The 19465-nt window shown below is 40.7% G+C and overlaps 1 protein-coding gene across 3 annotated transcripts in view; it reads right to left on the bottom strand.

Moving 5' to 3' along the window:
• snx25 (sorting nexin 25) overlaps positions 1–18918 on the bottom strand; it is a 70557-nt gene extending 51639 nt beyond the window's left edge. The window contains exons 1-3 of one of the 3 annotated variants that reach the window (XR_010006419.1): positions 18263–18916; positions 7571–7655; positions 3202–3418 (exon numbers count right to left, since the gene is read on the bottom strand). Coding sequence is in view for 2 of the 3 variants with exons in the window: in XM_062981415.1 (XP_062837485.1) it covers positions 3202–3418; positions 7571–7655; positions 18263–18718 (758 nt within the window). In the remaining variant the exon portion in view is untranslated. Of the gene's footprint in view, positions 1–3201; positions 3419–7570; positions 7656–18262 lie in introns of all 3 variants that reach the window. The other 2 variants (XM_062981415.1, XM_008111812.2) reach the window with 2 other exon arrangements.
• Positions 18919–19465: the final 547 nt, after the last annotated feature.

Here is a 19465-nt window from a genome sequence, read left to right as displayed (position 1 = left end):
AATTACCACCCCTTGTATTCATCCTTGCTCCTCGTCACCTAGTACCCATTTTGAGGTGTTCATACCATCCTTGAAGAAAAGGAATGAATGGATGAACCAAAAGCAAGTGTTGCTATTATATTATTGTATTCCCTTTTACAAGTAAATATTCTGACTTAAGTACTCTTCTTTTTCAACGGCTGCAAAATCCATTTTCCACATTAAACTGTGTTTTTTTTAATAATAATAGAATGGAGAATTATTTCAGTCCATCTTATTAAAAAGCCATCAATCTACAAAGAAGCTCAGAATGTGATACCCATTGTGCAAGTGCCTATTAAAAAGATCAGAGTGCAGTCTACTTTTCCATTTCCAATCAGAATATGCTTTCAGTAAGTGCTTGCATGCAGAGGGCAAGTGTACAAGAATATACTGGATAGACTTTTCTCAGCAGGCACTGGAAAAACCTTTCTGAAACTAACAGTGCAAGAAAGTATTTAATAATGTTCCAACCTGTTCCAGGCAGCAAGATGTCAGTAAGAACAGAAAATTGTGTGGGGAGCAGCAGGGGCCAGCTGACCATGCTGAGTCAATCATATCCTCTAAGCCAGTGATTTCCAAATTCTGTTTCCCCTGGTGTTTTGGACTTCAACTCCCTCAATTCCAAAAGCCTCAGAAATTCTGGGAGATGAAGTACAAAAGACTTTGAGAACCAGTTTGGAATCAGTGCTGTAAGCAAATATTACTCCAAAATGGGGTCCACAGATCAATCATTCTAGAAATTGGGACATCCCACACCTTTTCACCCTTGGCTCACCATGGGTTGGATGGAAGGTTGAGTGTACGGTTATCCAAATGTATATAAAGTAAAGGGATCTCTATGTATAGTTGACAGAGTGTACCCTATACATTCATGTAAAAATCTAGAAACGTTAGAAAAAAAACCAAAAAAACCTGGGTCAACTTATCCATAAGTGCTGTACCTTAACTTTTATCAAAAAAAGGACACACGCTTTTCTCTGAATAGAGTAGTTCAAGGAGATCCTTCATCCTGGGAGGATCTAAAAGAAGCACTAAATCCCTCTATTCATAGTTGTGGTGCCACTTCTGGCCTTTTTAAATGCCAGGGCAGGAGAAATGATGGTGGTGACAAGGGGTGGCTATCTCCCTGAATTAGAATTAGTGCTTTCCTCTCTCCATAGAATGACTCTTGACTTATCCATGGGTCATATCCTTGACTAATACATGAGAGCACCTTATACATGAGTATATACTATACTATATATATACACACACACACACACACACACACACAACGTATACACTCAATTATAAGCCGAATTTTTCAGACCTTTTTTAGGGCTGGAAAAGCCTCCCTCAGCTTATACTCATGTGAGGATCCTAGCGGGAAGGTATGGGGCTGAGAGAAGCTCTACTTTCAGCCCCACGCCTTCTTGCCAGGACCCTCACCTTTCCACATAGCAACCCAGCTCTCTTCTCTCTCAAGTGCCTTCCTTCCTCTCCCCCTCTCTTGCACACTTGCCTTCCTCCTCCCCTTTCTCTCACACTTGCCTTCCTTCCTCATCCCCTCTCTCAGAGCTTTCTCTCCTCTCCCTCCTTTCTCTCTCGGTGGTCCTGGCCCCTGAAGTGGGAGAGAAAGGGGCACATCACTGCCGCCCTTCTCTTTGCAAAGGCGGCAGCTCCTCAGAAATGGAGCTTCCCCATTGATTCGGGAGCGTAGAAGAGGAGAAAGGAAGGAAGGAATAGAAGAAGTAAGGAAAAGGGAGGGAGGGAGGGAAGGAGCAAGGGAAGGAGGAAAGGAGAAGGGAGGGAAGTTAGGGGAAAGGAAAGATGGGAAATAAGGAATTGAAGTGAAGGAAAGAAAGGAAAAAAGGAAGAGGGAAAGAAAGAATTGCTGGGCCGAGAGGGATTCCTTCCTCTCCCCAGTTCTTCCCTTCCCACCCCAGTCTTTCCCACTTCTCCACTTGCCCCCTTCCCACTCCAATCTTTCCACCTTTTCAGTCTCCCCCCCCCTTTTGCATCCCAGTCTTGCTAATTTTGCAATCTTTCTTTCCCCATCCCAGTCTTTTCCAGTATACCAGTAGCTGCTGCATTTCCCCTCATTGGCTTATATTTGAGTCAATTATTTTTCCTAGTTTTTTTGTAGTAAAATTAGATGGCTTGGCTTATATTTGGGCCAGCTTATACTTGAGTATATATATGCCCAAAAATTTGTTCAGAAAGAAAGACACTAGAGAAACTAACATTTTCCCAAAAAATGTTAGTCATGACCTTTTCAAAGGAAACTTGCAATGCATGTATTCTGGCTTCCTGTATCTCTGCAACAGCCTTTCAAAATAAAACTGGAAATAAGATAAATCAGAGAGCCATTCTTGAGAGCAATAAATCTAAATGCTATTTTCCTGAGCATTTCTACCAAGACTTCCACATAACTTCACAATGAACTGCTAAGAATTGCCTGAGGGAAAACAGGTAGCTGTGCATTTTGAGAGAATAATGAAATTAAAATATGTTTGTACTGTTAAAACATTGTGATTTAAAAGAAGCTCTAAATGAAATGGCTACTATTAAAATAATAAATGTTTCTCTTTGTGAAATTTGGTAGGAAGGACAGCCTATGAAGCAAGTCAGCTACTTCACATTTTTCATATACTAGAACATTTTGACAGGACTTGAGATTGCTATTTGCAAAGAAAAATCCTCTCATGTTTTCCACATCCATTACATTCATGAAAATGACTATTGCAAAAGCTATTTAGGAAGGGAGGGGAAAAATGGTACAAGCAGTACTTCAATTATTCAGCTTAGTTCTGAAGTACATTACTTCTTTTCACAACAGAGCTGAGGTGTTTTACAAGAGTTTATCAAGCCTTCACAATATCAAAACCATTAGTAATTTGCAAGAGATTCGCCCAAAGACATGAGCAATAGCAAGTTTGTCTAAACCGTAATAGCTGGACCTGCTTTCTAGCTGATTTGATTAAATGCAAACCAAACATGACGTGCAGAGAGGAGTATATGAACATTAGACTTGTTGTAGTCTTGCTTAGCAGTTGTGATTGTGTTAAGTGTGTTCACTCTGAATATTTCTAATATAATTATCCAATTCTCAACACAGTTTAGAAAGAACAGGAAGAAAAAAAGGGGAAATCCCTAAGTGAAATGGCGTAAAAAGTGTAGAAGTGGAGTGCAGATTCTTACCTGGAATTGGCTGCTTTAAGGTCACAGAAGTGGGTGAACAAAGCTTTCACTACATCATTGCAGACAACTTTAACTACATCGATGTGACTGAGCCTTTGTCGCAGCTGCTTGGCAACTTCCCAGAAGTCTTCAGATAGCAGGTGATACAGCTGTCCCTCATCTCGGCTGAGGTGGCCATACCAAGACAAAATGTAATCTCTGTAGCTATAGTCAAACACTGGAATAAAAACAATACCAAAGGTGATGTGGTAGAATTCAATCTTGAGTTTGACTAACAATGCCTGCGAAATCTTTCTGTTATTTTCCCTTTAAATTTTTATATTCTCTCTCTCTGACTTTTCAAAAATGAGACAAGCAATGCTGCAGTTCAAAAACAACAACAATAGATTGTAAAAAAGATTACTAGAGTTCAACAAGGAAAGCCTGTATGTAGATTTAGTGAGTCAGCCGCCTGAACAGAAATCCCAAGTGGCTGCCTAGTATTACAAGTAGGATTGCCAGATTTCAGGTTTAAAACAAGAGAAGATTCCTACAACTCTAATAGTTGTGCAAATGAGGGAATTTCAGCAGCTGCTGAATGTTCTGGCTGCATGACAAGTGTTCCGTGCTGAAATTCTCCATTCTACACAACCTCAGGAGTCCCCTAGAATTTTCATTCTGGCAACCTTAACTAGTCAGGGGTGAATAAATGTTTTGATGCAGTACATCTATCAAACAAATAATTTCACAAGGAAAATCTTTATTTAGCGAATTGTTTGGCAACCAAAAAATAATATACTACGTTATACCAACTACGTTAATTTGTCTTTAAGGTATGTATCACAAACTGTCCCCCAGCATCTGTAAAAAGCTGCATGTGTACTCATGTTATTCACAAAGATAATGAGTGATGAATCAACCACAGTTTGGTGTTACATGCATGACTTTTCCTTCTGCTTACTCTCACATTTTAATCTGTCAATTCCACAGAAATCATAGCTTGCCATTCAATTTGCCATTTAAAATCTTAACAATGAACTATGGTTTTTACAACAACAAGTAGCTGATAAAGACAACTGTGCACTTAAATACCCTAAAGGCCCAAGATCTTGTCTGATCTTGGAAGCTGAGCAAGGTCAGGTTTATACTTGAATGGGAGACTGCCAATGAAGACCAAGGGTTTTGAGCAATATAATATAGCAGGGATTGTCAGACTTTTTCAGCCTCTGAGCCCTTTTTGAAGAAGTTTCTCGTGGAATCCCAAAAAATGTTTATATATTATATTATATATAATGTATATATATCAGCCATGAGCAAACCTTTTGATGCATTGTGTTTTAAAATTTGACAGATGGGCTGGGCCAGTGGCAGATGGATGAAAAGTGTTTGTGTCAGCTAATTAGGAAAAATGAACAAATGAACGCACATACCTCGTTTGTAGTTCAAAAAAGAAAGAAAGAACAACACCATATTTAAAATGAAGAACAATTTTAACCAACATAAACTTAACAGTATTTCAGTGGAAGACCCCAGGAGCATCCAGTCCAACCCCCTTCTGCCATACAGGAAAAGCACAATCAAAGATCCCCCTGACAGATGGGAGGGGGAAAGGGTTTTAAAAGCAAGGAAGCTGATCTATGATGCCTCTCAATCTATCTTCAGATGGCTAAGAACCCAATGAAAATATAACATATATTCTCTTTATTAAAATACTCCCAAAACATTCTTCCTCCCCCTGCTATGTGTAAAATCCTATGTTTTCAGCTTTAAGCTTGGTATTTGAAGTGCCCAAACCAGCATAGAACAATATCGCATAAAACAATGCTAAAACCACAAAAATGATACAAAAACAGAAAGATGCCATTTAAACACATCTCTAGGGGATGTCATGTTAAGTAACAGCTAGATCAAAATAGCCTGAGAAACAGAAAAAACAGAGCCAAAGATCAGTAAGGAGTGAATTGAGTAGATCTCCACGGGCATGAATTTCATCTCCTGCCATTGTCAGAAAATAGCCACTCATGTGATACAGCCAATCTAATCTCCGAAGGTGGCAGAACAAACATGAGAACTTTTCCTAATAATTAAACAAAGAAGAGGGTTTTTATGCCCATGGGAACAATCTTTCAGGCCAGCTAACCTCCCAACAAAGGATTCCCTCAGGCAGGAAGCAGCCAGACTTTGAATCTGCAAGGCCATTAAAGGCTAATTAAGGTGATCAATTGCAACATTCACACTTGCCTCAGACAAATTTCTTTCTCCCAATCTGGACTTTCCACAGATATATAAACCTCCCTTAGCTAGTTTCCATCAGACCTCACACTTCTGAGGATGCCTGCCATAGATGTGGGTGAAACATTAGGAGATAATGCTTCTGGAACATGGCCATACAGCCAGGAACAATAACAGCAACCCAGTGATTCTGGCCATGAAAGACTTCGACAACATAATCTTTCCACTTTCTTGACCCCCAAAACCAATAAAACCTGGATCACTTGCAATGTGATCTATGTAATAATGTGGTAATGCTGCCTTTAAAAAAAAGCAAAAATAACAAACAGTTTAAAAATGTTTAGTATCAAAATTTTGCCATCCTGTAATGATGCTACAGCTTTTGTGAATGTTAAGGATATGTTTGGGGTATCCGCATATTGGAATAAGACCATTGAGAACATTAATATAATGTATATGTACATTAGATGAAGAAAAAGTAATGACAATTAATCTACAGTGGTACTGTATACCACCGCAAATGAATAAAATGTTTCCAAAATTAAATGCAATATAGTAACATCTCAAAAATGGGTTTTGTTAATTGTTTACATATACTGTAGTGAGAATTTAGCAAACTAGAACAGTTCTGGGAAAAATACAAGATAACTGAGGACACGCTAGTTTATTATATACAATTAGAAAAATATATGGGTTGTTGTGGGTTTTCCAGACTGTATGGCCATGTTCCAGAAGCATTCTCTCCTGACGTTTTGCCAACTTCTATGGCAGGCACCCTCAGAGGTTGTGTGTGGGGTCTGTTGGGAACTAGTTTCATAGTCACACAGCCCGGAAAACTCACAGCAACCCAGTGATTCCGGCCATGAAAACCTTTGACAACAGAACAAGATATGTTTTTGTTTAATTTTTTAGGTCCATATGTTGTGTCAAACTACAAAATAAAGATATTTCATCAACTGCTATGAAAACATCAGTATCCAAACACTAGAAAACTAGTAGAAGGCCCACAACACAACAATAGCTAAACAGCTTTCAGGATAGTTTACTGCCATACACTATACAATGTTATGTATAACATGTGTAATATTTGAATAGGAAGGAAAAATGAATATAGCTTATGAATGCAAAGAAGTTTGGGATCTTTTTTAAAACACTCTGAAATTTAGAAATGAGATACTATATTATTACATCAACTTTTGTAGACAAATAAGGATAGTATCCTGAAATAATCCTTTTACTTTTAGTTCTGGAATTTAATTATTCAATCATACTGTAATTTTGTATTGCTTTGTTTTGGCTCCTAGTAGAAACATGTGGCATCCACAACAGTTTCCCAATTAAGAGTTCTTATTATAGAAGATTATTTGAGAATGTGTTAAAGGTATACATTTATAGATGAACTGTATGTATATATGTATATATTTGAGAGCCAAAGTGATGTGTAATGGTTTGAGCATCGCACTAGGAATATGGAAAATCCCCATTTTGGTATGGAAATATAATGAGCAACTTTGGGTAAATCTCACTCTCTGCCTTATAGGAGGCAAAAGCACCCCTCTTAACAAATCTTGCCAAGAAGCCCCTTAGAGTCGCCATAGGGTGTAAACTACTTAAAGGCAGAACAACAAATATAACTGGGTTGCTGTGAGTTTTTCAGGCTGTATGGGAGAAAGAACTCTTGACTGTTTGAGGCAAGTGTGAATGTTGCAATTGGCCACCTTGATTAGCATTGAATGGCCTTGCAGTTTCAAAGCCTGGCTGCTCCCGGCCTCGGGGAATCTTTTGTTGGGAAGTGTTAACTTGCCCTGATTGTTTCTTGGCTGGCATTCCAGTTTTTTAGTGTTGTTCTTTATTTACTGTCCTGATTTTAGAGTTTTTTTTAATACTGGTAGCCAGATTTTGTTCATTTTCATTGTTTCCATCTTTCTGTTGAATGCAGCACCCAACATGAATCAAGGAACATGAAAGGTACTGCAGATTATTTCAACTAGAGAAGTCAGCTATAGCAGAGCACCTGATGAACCAACCTGGACACAGCATATTATTTGAGAACAAAGAAATGTTGGACCACTCTGTCAACCATCATGTCAGACTACACAGAGAAGCCATTGAAATCCACACTGCCTACTCCAATGCTGCATGATCTTAAAAGGCTTACCTTCTTTCAGAGCTTTATCCATGTTATGAGAAATCACCACTCTCCTTGACTGGACAATTTCATGTGCGTTTCCAAGTAAAAGATTCTAGAAGAAAGAAACACATACGCATACGCCTAAGTGTGCATAAAAGCAAGAGAGTTTGTTTACTAGATCTGAAGAAATTACCATCATCAAGTTGGAATTTTCCTTCAAAACCGATGTTGCCAAAAACCTGAACCAAGCTTCCAACTCCAGACTTGCTCCACCACTATTAATCTTGCAAATTCCAAAATGTCCGTCATACACAAATATGTATATTATGTAAACCGAAGAGCCAAGATTTAGATTTCATAAAAGTATATGAGGAAAGAAACCAGTGGTTGCTTATTTAAGGTTTAGCCAACACCAGGAGATGGCCAACATCTCACAATGTCTTGTTTATTTAAACAGGCCTACTCTAGGTAGGACTGACACTGGTTTAAGACCAATTTACCTTTTAGGAAAAGACAAATACAACATTGTCATCAAAATGACTAGAGGCAAATAACTATAAGCTATAAAACATATAGCTTATTGAATGTATTCTCATTCATTCAATTACAATTATTAATAATAGTAATTCTAACCACCTATCTCAAGGGGCAATTAAATGCAATCTGGGATACTCATGGTTTCTCAAAATTGTTCAATTTTTTTGGATGTTCAATTTCTAGCAACCACAAGAGTGTGTGTCCACCAACTGGATTGGGACCAGAGGCTGGAATGAGAGATAAGCGAATCCAGGTACACGTCTTTGTTCCTTTCCAACACATGATCAGTCTATTTATATTAACAACTTAAATCATCTTTGCAATGAAAACAGAGATTATCTGGCAGAACACAGACCTTCCTAAAGACAATAGATCCCATCTGATATTGGAAGCTTAAGCGGGGTCTTCTCTGGTTAGGCTCTGGATGGAATACCACCAATGAATACCAGGTGCTGTAGGCTAAATGCTCCTCTGTTTCTCAGACCTACGTGCATGACTATATTAAAATCAGTAGTCTTTCAGATATTCCAGTCATGTTAGTAAGGGCTTTAAAATCAAATTTTCAAAGCATGCCCTTTCCCCCAAAAGGGTTTCAAACACTCAGCACAAAAAGACAAAATTAGAAGCAAATTTATTCCAGGCTCTTTATTTTTTGTGGCAGATGCTACAGGGGAAAATAAACCAATCAACAAAGCCATCAATAGTTTCTGGAGCACTATGAGGAAGTTAGAACTGGTACAGAGCCAGGAACATAAAGGACATAACGATCTTCGAATGTCCACAGACAAAATTTTCTGCTTCAATATAGGCAGAGATTTAAAACCCAGCTGCACAAGAAGCAATTTCAGATGAGTCACACAAGCTTAATATTCCATATTGCATCAATTAATATTCTTCACCAGGAATCTAACTGTCTCGGGATGTCAATTAATGTCCAGTTCAACTTTGATAATGAAAAACCATTGCTCCTGGTAACATTTTAATATTTGTTATCTAACTGTTATTTTGGGATACGTGGTTCCTACTGAAGCATCTATCCCCCTGTGCAGTAGCCAAGCCAATATATAACCTGTATTAATAAACCAAGATATGAGTAAGTCTTTTCCCTAGGCATTCTTTCATTTAAAAAAGAAAGAAAATCTTTAATCAACCAGTTTCCAATTCCAACGTAACTGAGAAACTATAGTTACCACTTTTAGAAAAAGGCAGGATATTAAACAGTTTGAAGCTGCATTAATACCTTGGGCCTGACTTATTCCAAATATAGTAACTACAGCTTCCTATTTCAAATAAAATGGGAAGCAATGTCTGAATAGAGTCTTTCTTGTTCAAAAGTTCAGAGTGAAAAGTAAGGAACACATTCTTTATGGCAAATGTTCACACATGTGAAGACCACTTCCATACTTCCCTAAAGATGGTTATGACTGCTATAGCATTTAACTATGCATGTCATAAGCACAGTTAGTCCGCTGTATCCAATCATCCACGGCTTGAAATTATTTTTTAAAATGCAAAAAAACCCCAAACCCTTTGATTTTGCCTTTTTATATAATGGGCATCATTTTCTACACTATTATATATAATGGGAATCCCTTCTGGTGTGAGAGAATTGGTCGTCTGCAAGGACTTTGCTCAGGAGACGCCTGGATGTTTTGATGTTTTTACCATCCTTGTGGGAGGCTTCTCTCATGTCTCTGCATGAAGCTGGAGCTGACAGAGGGAGCTCATCCGCACTCTCCCTGGGTTAGATTCGAATCGGCAGCCTTCAGGTCAGCAGCCCAACCTTAGAGTCATCGGTCTTGCTGGCACAAGAGTTTAACTCACTGCACCACTGGGGACTCTAGAAGGGACTTGCAGTTTCACAAGTCATTCCTGACACGGAAAAAAATAAAAACAGGAATTGAGCATTGATGGATTTTGGTATCTACTCGGGATACCAGAATCAATCCCCATCAAATACCAAGGGCCCACTGTTTATTGAGTCGTGTAGCTCATATTTAGACTAGAATTTGAAAGGCAATGGGTTAAACCCTTGTGCTGAGTGGGCTGACTTAAAGGTTGGCAGTTCGAATCTGCGAGACGGGGTGAGCTCCTGTCTGTCAGCCCTAGCTTTCAGGCAGGGACATAATCGAGGCCCCTCACAGGATGGTAACACAACCGGACATCCCCCTGGGCAACATCTTTAAAGACAGCTGATTGTCTCACACCAGAAGCAAGTTGCCTCAATATGCTTCTGACACAATAAAAAAAATCCTCTGGAGATACTAGTCACAGATGCAGGCGAAACATCCAGAGAAAATGCTGCTAGAATATGGACATATGACCTGGAAACCACACAACAACTCAGTTTTGAAATACATAAAGCAGTGAGGTGTAAAACTGAAAAAAAAACCTATGCATTTATTTCACATAGCAAGGAAACTGTGTCCAATGAACTAAAATGTATGAGATATGTGGGCTAGCAAATATTGTGCACATGAATCATGTCAACTGATTTATGGTACAGTATTTGCAAAATTAAAACCAACCTCAAATATCAGAGCTATTTCTGCTCATTTCAAAAATGACACCAGTTTCCCCCATCAGCTTTCTTCTTGAGATACAGAACATATGCCATAAACCAGTCTTCATCTGCTCGCACATAGAAAATCATGATAACCATATCTAAGAAACTAAAGCTGATGTGGTTTTTCCAATGCAATTTTTTGAATCATCCCCCCAAATAACCCCAGGAACAGGTCTAAACATCAAGACACCAGGAATTGGGAGGGGGCTGTATTATATAGTGGGATAGACATTCTATACTTTGTTTTTCACTTATTTTTAGAAATACATTGTCTAAAGAAATATGAAGAGTTCAAAAGTCTCAATAATATGAAGAACTCAAAAGGGTACAATTTTTGCCCTTTTGGTTTGTTTAATAAACATATTGTACAAATATGATCACCCCTTAATAGCAAAAAAATACATTTGCTTTATTTGAAAAGCAACTGTGAATATCCAAAAAAACGAGTCAAAGAAGTGTATCTCCATGTAAAGTTTATCAGCAGATGAAGAATTAGTCGTTTGGCCTTTAATCGTTCAAAGAGTAACAATCCTCAGGAGTGCTGATAGCAGGTACCTGAGGATTGCACAGCAAAATGTATCTTCAAGCAAAGATTCCACAGACTGCATGGAATAAAAAGCATTTGGTGGCACATGCTTTGATATTTTTACATGATAAAATAAGCAACCTAGTATTCAATCATACTTTGCATAAAGTTGATAGTATCAAAGGTCAAATAAAATCTCCTTTGTTTGAGGAACTGGCTGAATCCAAATATTGCAGTAACAAATCCTGTTGTCAAGAAGGAATTTTAGAGGCCAAGGGCATTGATGAACGGTTTGATAATTGGCCAATTTATTTGATTTTGCCATCAGATAACATTGTTCTTCCAAGAAATTTCACACTAAAATTGTGACATAACAAATCTGTGGCATTGTTTCAATTTTTTAAATAAATATATGTATAGATAAAAATCACAATATGGGGGGAGTGAAAGAAATCAAGCTCTATGCCTGATGCAGATATCAACTCAGCACAAATTTAGTTTGGTGTACAAACAGTAGCACCTGGCAGCTTGACTTGCCAGACAAGTTTTTGCTCTACTCACAATAACTTCAACCAATATTTCATGAGCCAGTCACATTCAGCAGCCTCTAGATACCGAAGAAACACCAAACAGTGAAATAAAAAGATGAAGTTTAATGGCTATTCACCACTACTATCTACAAACATCTCATATAATAAGTTACGAGCCTTAGAAACAAGTTAGCCTTAGAAACAACCTAGGGTAAACCACATATAATAAACGCATGGCAATTCTGTAGATTTCAAACTTCCCACCATTCACAAAACTGAATTTATACTCTCTCATCTAATTACAAAATAACCAAAGGACTGCCTTACAAGCACATTTCCTATAGGTGGAGGTATCTGAATGAAGAATTCATAAAGGTATGTTCCCTTTTTATTCATCACACTGACAATTTTCCAGTAGATATGATTCCTGCGTAGGACTGCATAGGCAATGATGGACAAGACACACGTGTCTCTTCTGGGCCTCAAATACACCAAATTTGGAATAATCACAGCAAATCAGATCTATTTGCCATTTTTTTTCATGTCAGGAGCAACCTGAGTTGCTTTGGAGTGAGAGAATTGGCCGTCTGCAAGGACGTTGCCCAGGGGACGCCTGGATATTTTACCATCCTTGTGGGAGGCTTCTCTTATGTCCCCGCATGGAGCTGGAGCTGATAGAGGGAGCTCATCCGCGCTTTCCCTGGGTGGGATTCAAACCTGGCAGCCTTCAGGTCAGCAACCCAACCTTCAAGTCACAAGGCTTTTATCCCCTAGGCCACCGGAGGCTCCATTTTTCACTCCACTTCTGCCATTTGTCGGAAGTGAGTGAAAAAAGGTATTTTGCATAAAACTAATGTAACGGGCAGAGCTGGGTTTGTGACTTACATGATGCCTCCTCTTTGTAAGCAGCATTAATGTCTCTTTGGTTAGACTACTGAGTTACCCAATTCAGTTTCTAATCACAGTTAATGTTAAGTATTCTTGCTGTTTTTCTTATCTGGAGTTTGTTCTTTGCACTAATAGAGGCACAAATAATTCATGATCCAAGGGAAAATAGAGGGCTTAGCAAAATAACACATCTAGGATCAATCTGCACAAACACAAGACCCAGGGCCAATCTGGTGTACTGAAAATGAAATCAGGAAAGCAAAGAGCCAGGATAAGCAGAGGCTTCCAAGAGATGTTAAAACAACAAAACTTCCTTGACTGTTTTAGAAACAAAGGGATGATAAAGGATGTGTGTCTTCTACCACAAGTGGGCATTTTTCAACCTGGAGCAAGTGATATATGGGAATTCTGCCAAGAATATGTAAGGATATGGTTCCAAACCATCTAGTTACTTTATGAGCTCAAATTTAAAGCTCAAGTCAAATTAATTGCATTCCCAAACACTGAAGAACTTCTAGATGATAAGCCACTACCTGTAATCTCTGAGAATTTCTGGTGAAGAGGTGATAATACGAGGAGACTGGAGTTGTGCACATGCTAATCTCATTTTCACAAAAAGGAAACATGTGAGTGGAGGAAACAGACCAGCCTAATATCAACACAAGGCAAAAGTCTAAAATAAATAGTAAACAGTTACGACACAACAATATGGAAAATCGATGTATAGAAATCAACATATTTGTCAAGAATAAATCATACAATCCATCTTCCTCTTTTTCTTACTGAATCACGAGTTAGTAGATCAAAGTGTCATATTATTATTATTATTATTATTATTATTATTATTATTATTATTATTATTATCATTATTATTTTATTTCTTACCCGTCTCTCCTCATGGCTCAAAGGCAGGTTACAAATTAAAATACATAAGCACAGCAAAAACACTACGAATACACATACTAAAATGTACCTGCTGATAAACTGACAAAATGCAAGTGGGCCAGAGTTATAGTTAGATGGATCCACTGTTCAATGAGCAGTCATGAGTGGTAATTAATAGGATAGCATTCTCAAGTCGATGACATAGAGCTGTACATTCCTTTATGCCAGTGATTCCCAAACTCTGCTCCTTCCATTGTTTTGGACTTTAGCTTCCAGAAATCCCAACCAGCTTACCAGTTGTTAGGAATTGTGGGAGCTGAAGTCCAAAACATCTGGAGGAGCACAGTTTGAAAAACTCTCCTTTATGCTGTTAATTTCTTTAAAATAAATACCTAAGTGAAGTTATTGGGGTGTTGCCCCACCTACATATTTATGTGCATTTGTCCACTGGAATTTCTAAAATTCCTAGAGAGGTGTTCTCTATATGGCAGAAATTGATTGCAGTGTCACACTGGAAAACTTAAAAGTTACTAGAGAAACAGTTTCATCAAATCTGCAAATAATAAAATCCACAAAAGTTAAGCTTGCAAAAGTGTGGAGGGCCAACTGTATATATATATATACAAATAGATATTAAAAACAAACACACAATTACATGATGGAGAATATCTGACTTGGCAGAAACATATCTAAAATGACTCTAGTTGTATTAGTAGAACAAAAAATGAGGATGAGTAGGCACTGTGATACAGCAGCTAAGAAACTAGGGCAATCTTGTGTTGTATTGGCAAACGTATAGCATACAGGTCACAGTCAGGAAGTAACAGTTCCCATCTACATTACTTCATTTGCATTTGGAACATTATGTCCACCAGCTCTGGGGGTAATAAAAACACTGTTCAAAGAGCAAGCAAGATGTTGTGTAGTATGAAATCAGGTCTTATAAGGAATGGTCAAAGGAGCAGGGTATGTTTAACCTAAAGAAAAAAGATTAAGAGGAAATGGTTTTCAAATATCTAAAACCCTATGAGAAAAAAGATACAGCAGCATTATTCAAGTGTAGGTTTATTCCTGATGGAATTAAATTTAATTTAAAACAACTACATGGGAGAGTGGGTAAAATTAAGGATTTCTTTTTCACTTCTTTAAAAAAATTCCATGCCAAGGGTTGCCATGTAGGATAAAAGCTTGAAGCTCAAGGGAAGAATATGCCCATAGGGAGTTTGCCCAGTTCTGTTGTGCCAGTTCACACAAGCTAAATGATAACATGGCAATCAAAGCGTTGATTCCTTTAGTTCAATTATCATTTGAAAAGATAAATCTGTGCCAGAGCTGTACCTCTTCAGCCTGACTGGTGGATGGTCACATGAAGGCATGTTCTCTACATTTTTATTTTAAAGCATCTCTCTACATAGAAATGTAATAACTGTCACGGAAAATATGAGCACTTAAGTTTTCTACTTGTAGAGAGAGATGTGAGGATTTTTTTTTGTATGGATAAGTGTCCCACGCTGCAAGCTCTTTTTCTGAAACAATACACTCCAGAAGAAAGTTTGCCACTTCGGACAGTGGTGTGTCATTACAATTCTGCACAACTCTAGCACCTTCCCTTGTGTCTGTTACATCTCATATTTCTAGTTTCAACTCAAAGAGCTACAACAAAACAGAGCAAAGCTTCACCCACAAAAATGCAAAGGAGACCTGAAACATATTGGCAACTGGGGCAGAAAATGTAAATGTCACCTCATGGGGACAACTAACTGTTTCATTATCCTTGAATGGTACCCATTCCTGTTCATACAGGGAGAATCAAGGAAGAGCAACCAGATACATCTTCATAGCGCTGGCACTTAGCTGCATTTGAATTTCACTTCCCTCCTCTCTTTAGCCACTTTCGTGTGTGCTGTTTTATTTAGTTTGTAAACCTGAAATCAGGGAAAGCTGAGTTAAGTATCTGTACTTTTCTTTAGGAGCTTTCTGGCTAAAGGCTGAATCCCTCAACAACCGCATAAATCTGCTGAAATTAAACAATTGAATAAGGAGAAGAGTGAAATGCTGAATACTATAGTAGCTCGTTTCCATATTTGTTTCAGACTGGGTTCCTATTTCTGGAAGGGCACAACAAATTGATGGGGTTATTCTACAGAACTGAACCAGCACTTGAAAGGTATTTTTAATCCTACTTTGAACTGTATTGAATTTTCCACACTTTGCAATTTTGGGCCCTGGAAACCAAACAAATGGCACAACTGCACTGTCACTGCCCAGGCAAAAACATGAGCTCTGCATCATTCAACAGGAAATTAGGTGCTAAGTTGCTTAAGCACCCTTACTTATCTTCTCCAAGTAGCCAGATTTTATTTTTCTATCCTCTGTTTACCCTGCATAAGGCAGTTCTAATCTTGATTATAGTTTTATATGAGATTTACTTATTAAAATGTGCCCATATTCAAACAAACCAGAACTTTGCACTCCTAGCCCTCAATGGTTGTTAAGTCTCCTAAATTGGCAGGAAATCATACTCTATATGAACTCAGAGGTAATTTAATCCCGATTTTAGGAGGTACAGCTACATTTGAAAAGGAATGTGGTTTGTCACGGTTTTAACTCAATGCTACATGGAAGTTGCCCATCTGATGTGGTTTTTAGCCTTCTCTGGCAAAGAGCGCTGCTGGTACAACACCAAACAGCATGCAACCTCTGAAAATGTCAATTCATTTATTTTAAGGCCACCTAGGCAAGAATGTAATAGCACAATTCCCATCATCCCATAGCATTGAGTCTTTAAAGCCCTAGACAGTTCAGGTCCAGGCTATTTGTCTGGCCGCATCCCCTTGTATGTACCTGCCTGGGCCCTGAGAACTTCAGGAGGCTCTCCTCTCGTCCCACCTTCAACTCAAGCTTGCTGTAAGGAACGAGAGAGCAGGCCTTCCTTCTCAGTGGCTGCCCCTGGACTCTGCAACTCCCTGCCCAGGGAAGCCTGAATGGCTCCCTCTTTGCTGTCCTTCCTGTGGTGGGTTAAGACCTTTTTATTCAGGCAAGTTTTTAAAGATGATGGTCAAGAGCTGCTTTAATTTTATATGCTCTTGGGTAAGGTAAAGGTTTTCCCCTGACATTAAGTCTAGTTGTGTCTGACTCTGGGGGTTGGTGCTTATCTCAATTTCTAAGCTGAAGAGCCGGTGCTGTCCATAGACACCTCCAAGGTCATGTGGCTGGCATGACTGCATGGAATGCCATTACCTTCCCACTGGAGTGGTGCCTATTCATCTATTCACATTTGCATGTTTTCGAATTGCTAGGTTGGCAAAACTGTGACTGACAGCAGGAGCTCTCTCCGCTCCCTGGATTTGAACAGACAACCTTTGGGTCAGCAAGTTCAGCAGCTCAGCGGTTTAATCCGCTGCACCACCGGAGACTTCATATGTTCTTAATGATAGAGCAGGTTATAAATAAAGTATTATTATTATTAAAAATAAAAATAATACTTAAAATGGTGTCAAAATTGGATGAAATCCACAGAGTACTGTAGATGCGCCCAAAAGCAAAAAAATAAATAAATGAACCTTTCTCCTGATCCCAGGCATGGGCAAACTTTGACCCTCTGGGTGTTGTATACAATGATGTCACTTTAAGTCACTGCTTCCTAGTCTGTGGGGCCTTCATTCCTACCCCTTAGCTCAGGCATGGGCTAACTTCGGCACTTCGACCCTACCAGCTGTTAGGAATTATGGGAGTTGAGGTCCAAAATACGCGGAGGACTGAAGTTTGCCCATGTCTGAGCTAAGGGGTAGGGGTGAGGGTCCCACAGACTTAAAGGATGCAGTGACTTAAGGGGATGTCATTGTATACAACAGGGCTTTAGCATCCACGGATTTGAGGTAACACCTATCTAGGGATGTCCTATGCGCCATAGTAAAAGGTAAAGATTTTCCCCTGACATTAAGTCTAGTTGTGTCCGACTCTGGGGGTTGGTGCTCATCTCCATTTCTAATCCAAAGAGCCAGCGTTGTCCGTAGACACCTCCAAGGTCATGTGGCTGGCATGACTGCATGGAACACCATTATCTTCGCACCAGAACGGTAGTTATTGATCTACTCACATTTGCAAGTTTTCAAACGTTTAGTTTGGCAGAAGCTGGGGCTAACAGCGGATGCTCACTCTGCTCCCCAGATTCGAACCTGCGACCTTTCATTCCGCAAGTTCAGCAGCTCAACGTTTTAACACGCTGCACCACTATGCGCCATATTATGTATTGTATTATTATTATCTGTTACTATTATTATAGGAGCCCCGGTGGCGTTAAAGCACTGAGCTGGAGACCAAAAGGTCCCAGGTTCAAACCCCGGGAGCGGCGTGAGCAGCCGCTGTTAGCTCCAGCTTCTGCCAACCTAGCAGTTCAAAAACATGCCAATGTGAGTAGATCAATAGGTACCGCTCTGGCAGGAAGGTAACGGCGCTCCATGCAGTCATGCCGGCCACATGACCTTGGAGGTGTCTACGGACAACGCCGGCTCTTCGGCTTAGAAATGGAGATGAGCACCAACCTCCAGAGTCGGTCACGACTGGACTTAACATCAGGGGAAAACCTTTACCTTTTATTATGATTGCTATATATTATTCCACTATTATATTATTATACTATTCTATTTTATTATTCTATAATTCTATGATAATAATATGAGCCAAACCTATGACCCTATGAGCAACCCCCCCCCCCCCCGCGGATACAGAGATTCCCACGGCAGTCAAGTCAGCCGCGGATACCGAGATCCCCCCCTGCTATTTACCTCCGCCGCATGTAATAAGGGAGAAGCGCTCCGTTCCCTTCCTGGGTGGCGGCGCTTCCAGGCGGCGAGGAAATCGTGTGTGGGCCGGGGTCGCCGCCGGCTGCGGAGGCCCAGGGCCAGGAGGGCGCCGAGGAGAAAGGCTCCGGCGCCGCTGAGCAGGTAGAGGGCGAAGCGAAGCGGAAGCCAGGCCGCGGCGGCAGCCGCCTCTCCTCCTCCTCCTCCTGCTGCTTCTTCGGCCAGGAACAGGGCTAGGACGAGGGCCGAGGCCGCTCCAAGCGCCAGGGCGAGGCGGGAGCAGCCGCGGCGAGGGCCGCCTCCCTCGGCTTCCTCCTCCTCCTCCTCGCCGTCGCCCTCCGCGGCCGTGGTTGCCAAGGCGCCGGGGCCTGGCGCCGCCAGGGAGTTGGAGCCAGCCGCGGGGCTCCTTCCCGGCTCCGGGTTAGCAGGGTCGGCCAACATGCTGCTCCGGGAGCCGCCGCCGCGGAGCAGCGCATCTCCCGCGCCCCTCGCCTCCTCGCCCGCGCCGCCGCCTCCTCCTCATCCCCGGCCAGGCAGCCTCCGCTCTGAGGGCTCTCCGGGCGCCTCACCGCATCCCCGCGCGCTCAGCTCACCTCCGGAAGCCCGCCGAGCCCCGCGAGGGAGGAGGGACCAGCGAGGGAGGGAGGGAGGGGGGAGGAGGCGACGCCTGAATGACAGCCAGCCATGTGCGCTGAGGATTGGAAGGCGGGGCCAGTGACGTCAGCCGCCCTCTCGCCGGGCTTCCCTTTGGTCCGCCCAAGCATCAATCACGCCGAAAGCACGCCATCTATGGGCGAGGTGGCTCGGCTCTCCATTCACCCAAACACACCGCTGTGGAATGATTTGGCAACCCAACCTTGCCACCAAAGTAGCCTTGGGGATTGTGGATGAGATAGAAGCTCTTACGCAGGGGTCCTCAAACTTTTAAAGTGGAGGGCCGGTTCATGGTCCCTCAGATTGTTGAGGGGCTGAATTATCATTTGGAAAAAAACCCGAACAAATTCCTATTCACATTGCACATGTCTTATTTGTAGTGCAAAAAAAAACCCCAACAACAATCATTTATTTATTTATTTGCTACGTTTATACTCCACCCTCTCTCACCCCGAAGGGGACTCAGCGGCTTACAAGTTGTATGTACATACAATCTATATATATAAAAGGATAATGAAATTTCGGCCTAGGACA

Source organism: Anolis carolinensis, chromosome 5 (genome assembly GCF_035594765.1).
Source record: "Anolis carolinensis isolate JA03-04 chromosome 5, rAnoCar3.1.pri, whole genome shotgun sequence".
NCBI lineage: Eukaryota > Metazoa > Chordata > Lepidosauria > Squamata > Dactyloidae > Anolis > Anolis carolinensis.
The sequence above is the reverse complement of the archived record's forward strand: the minus strand, read 5'-3'. Positions and strand labels throughout refer to the sequence as shown.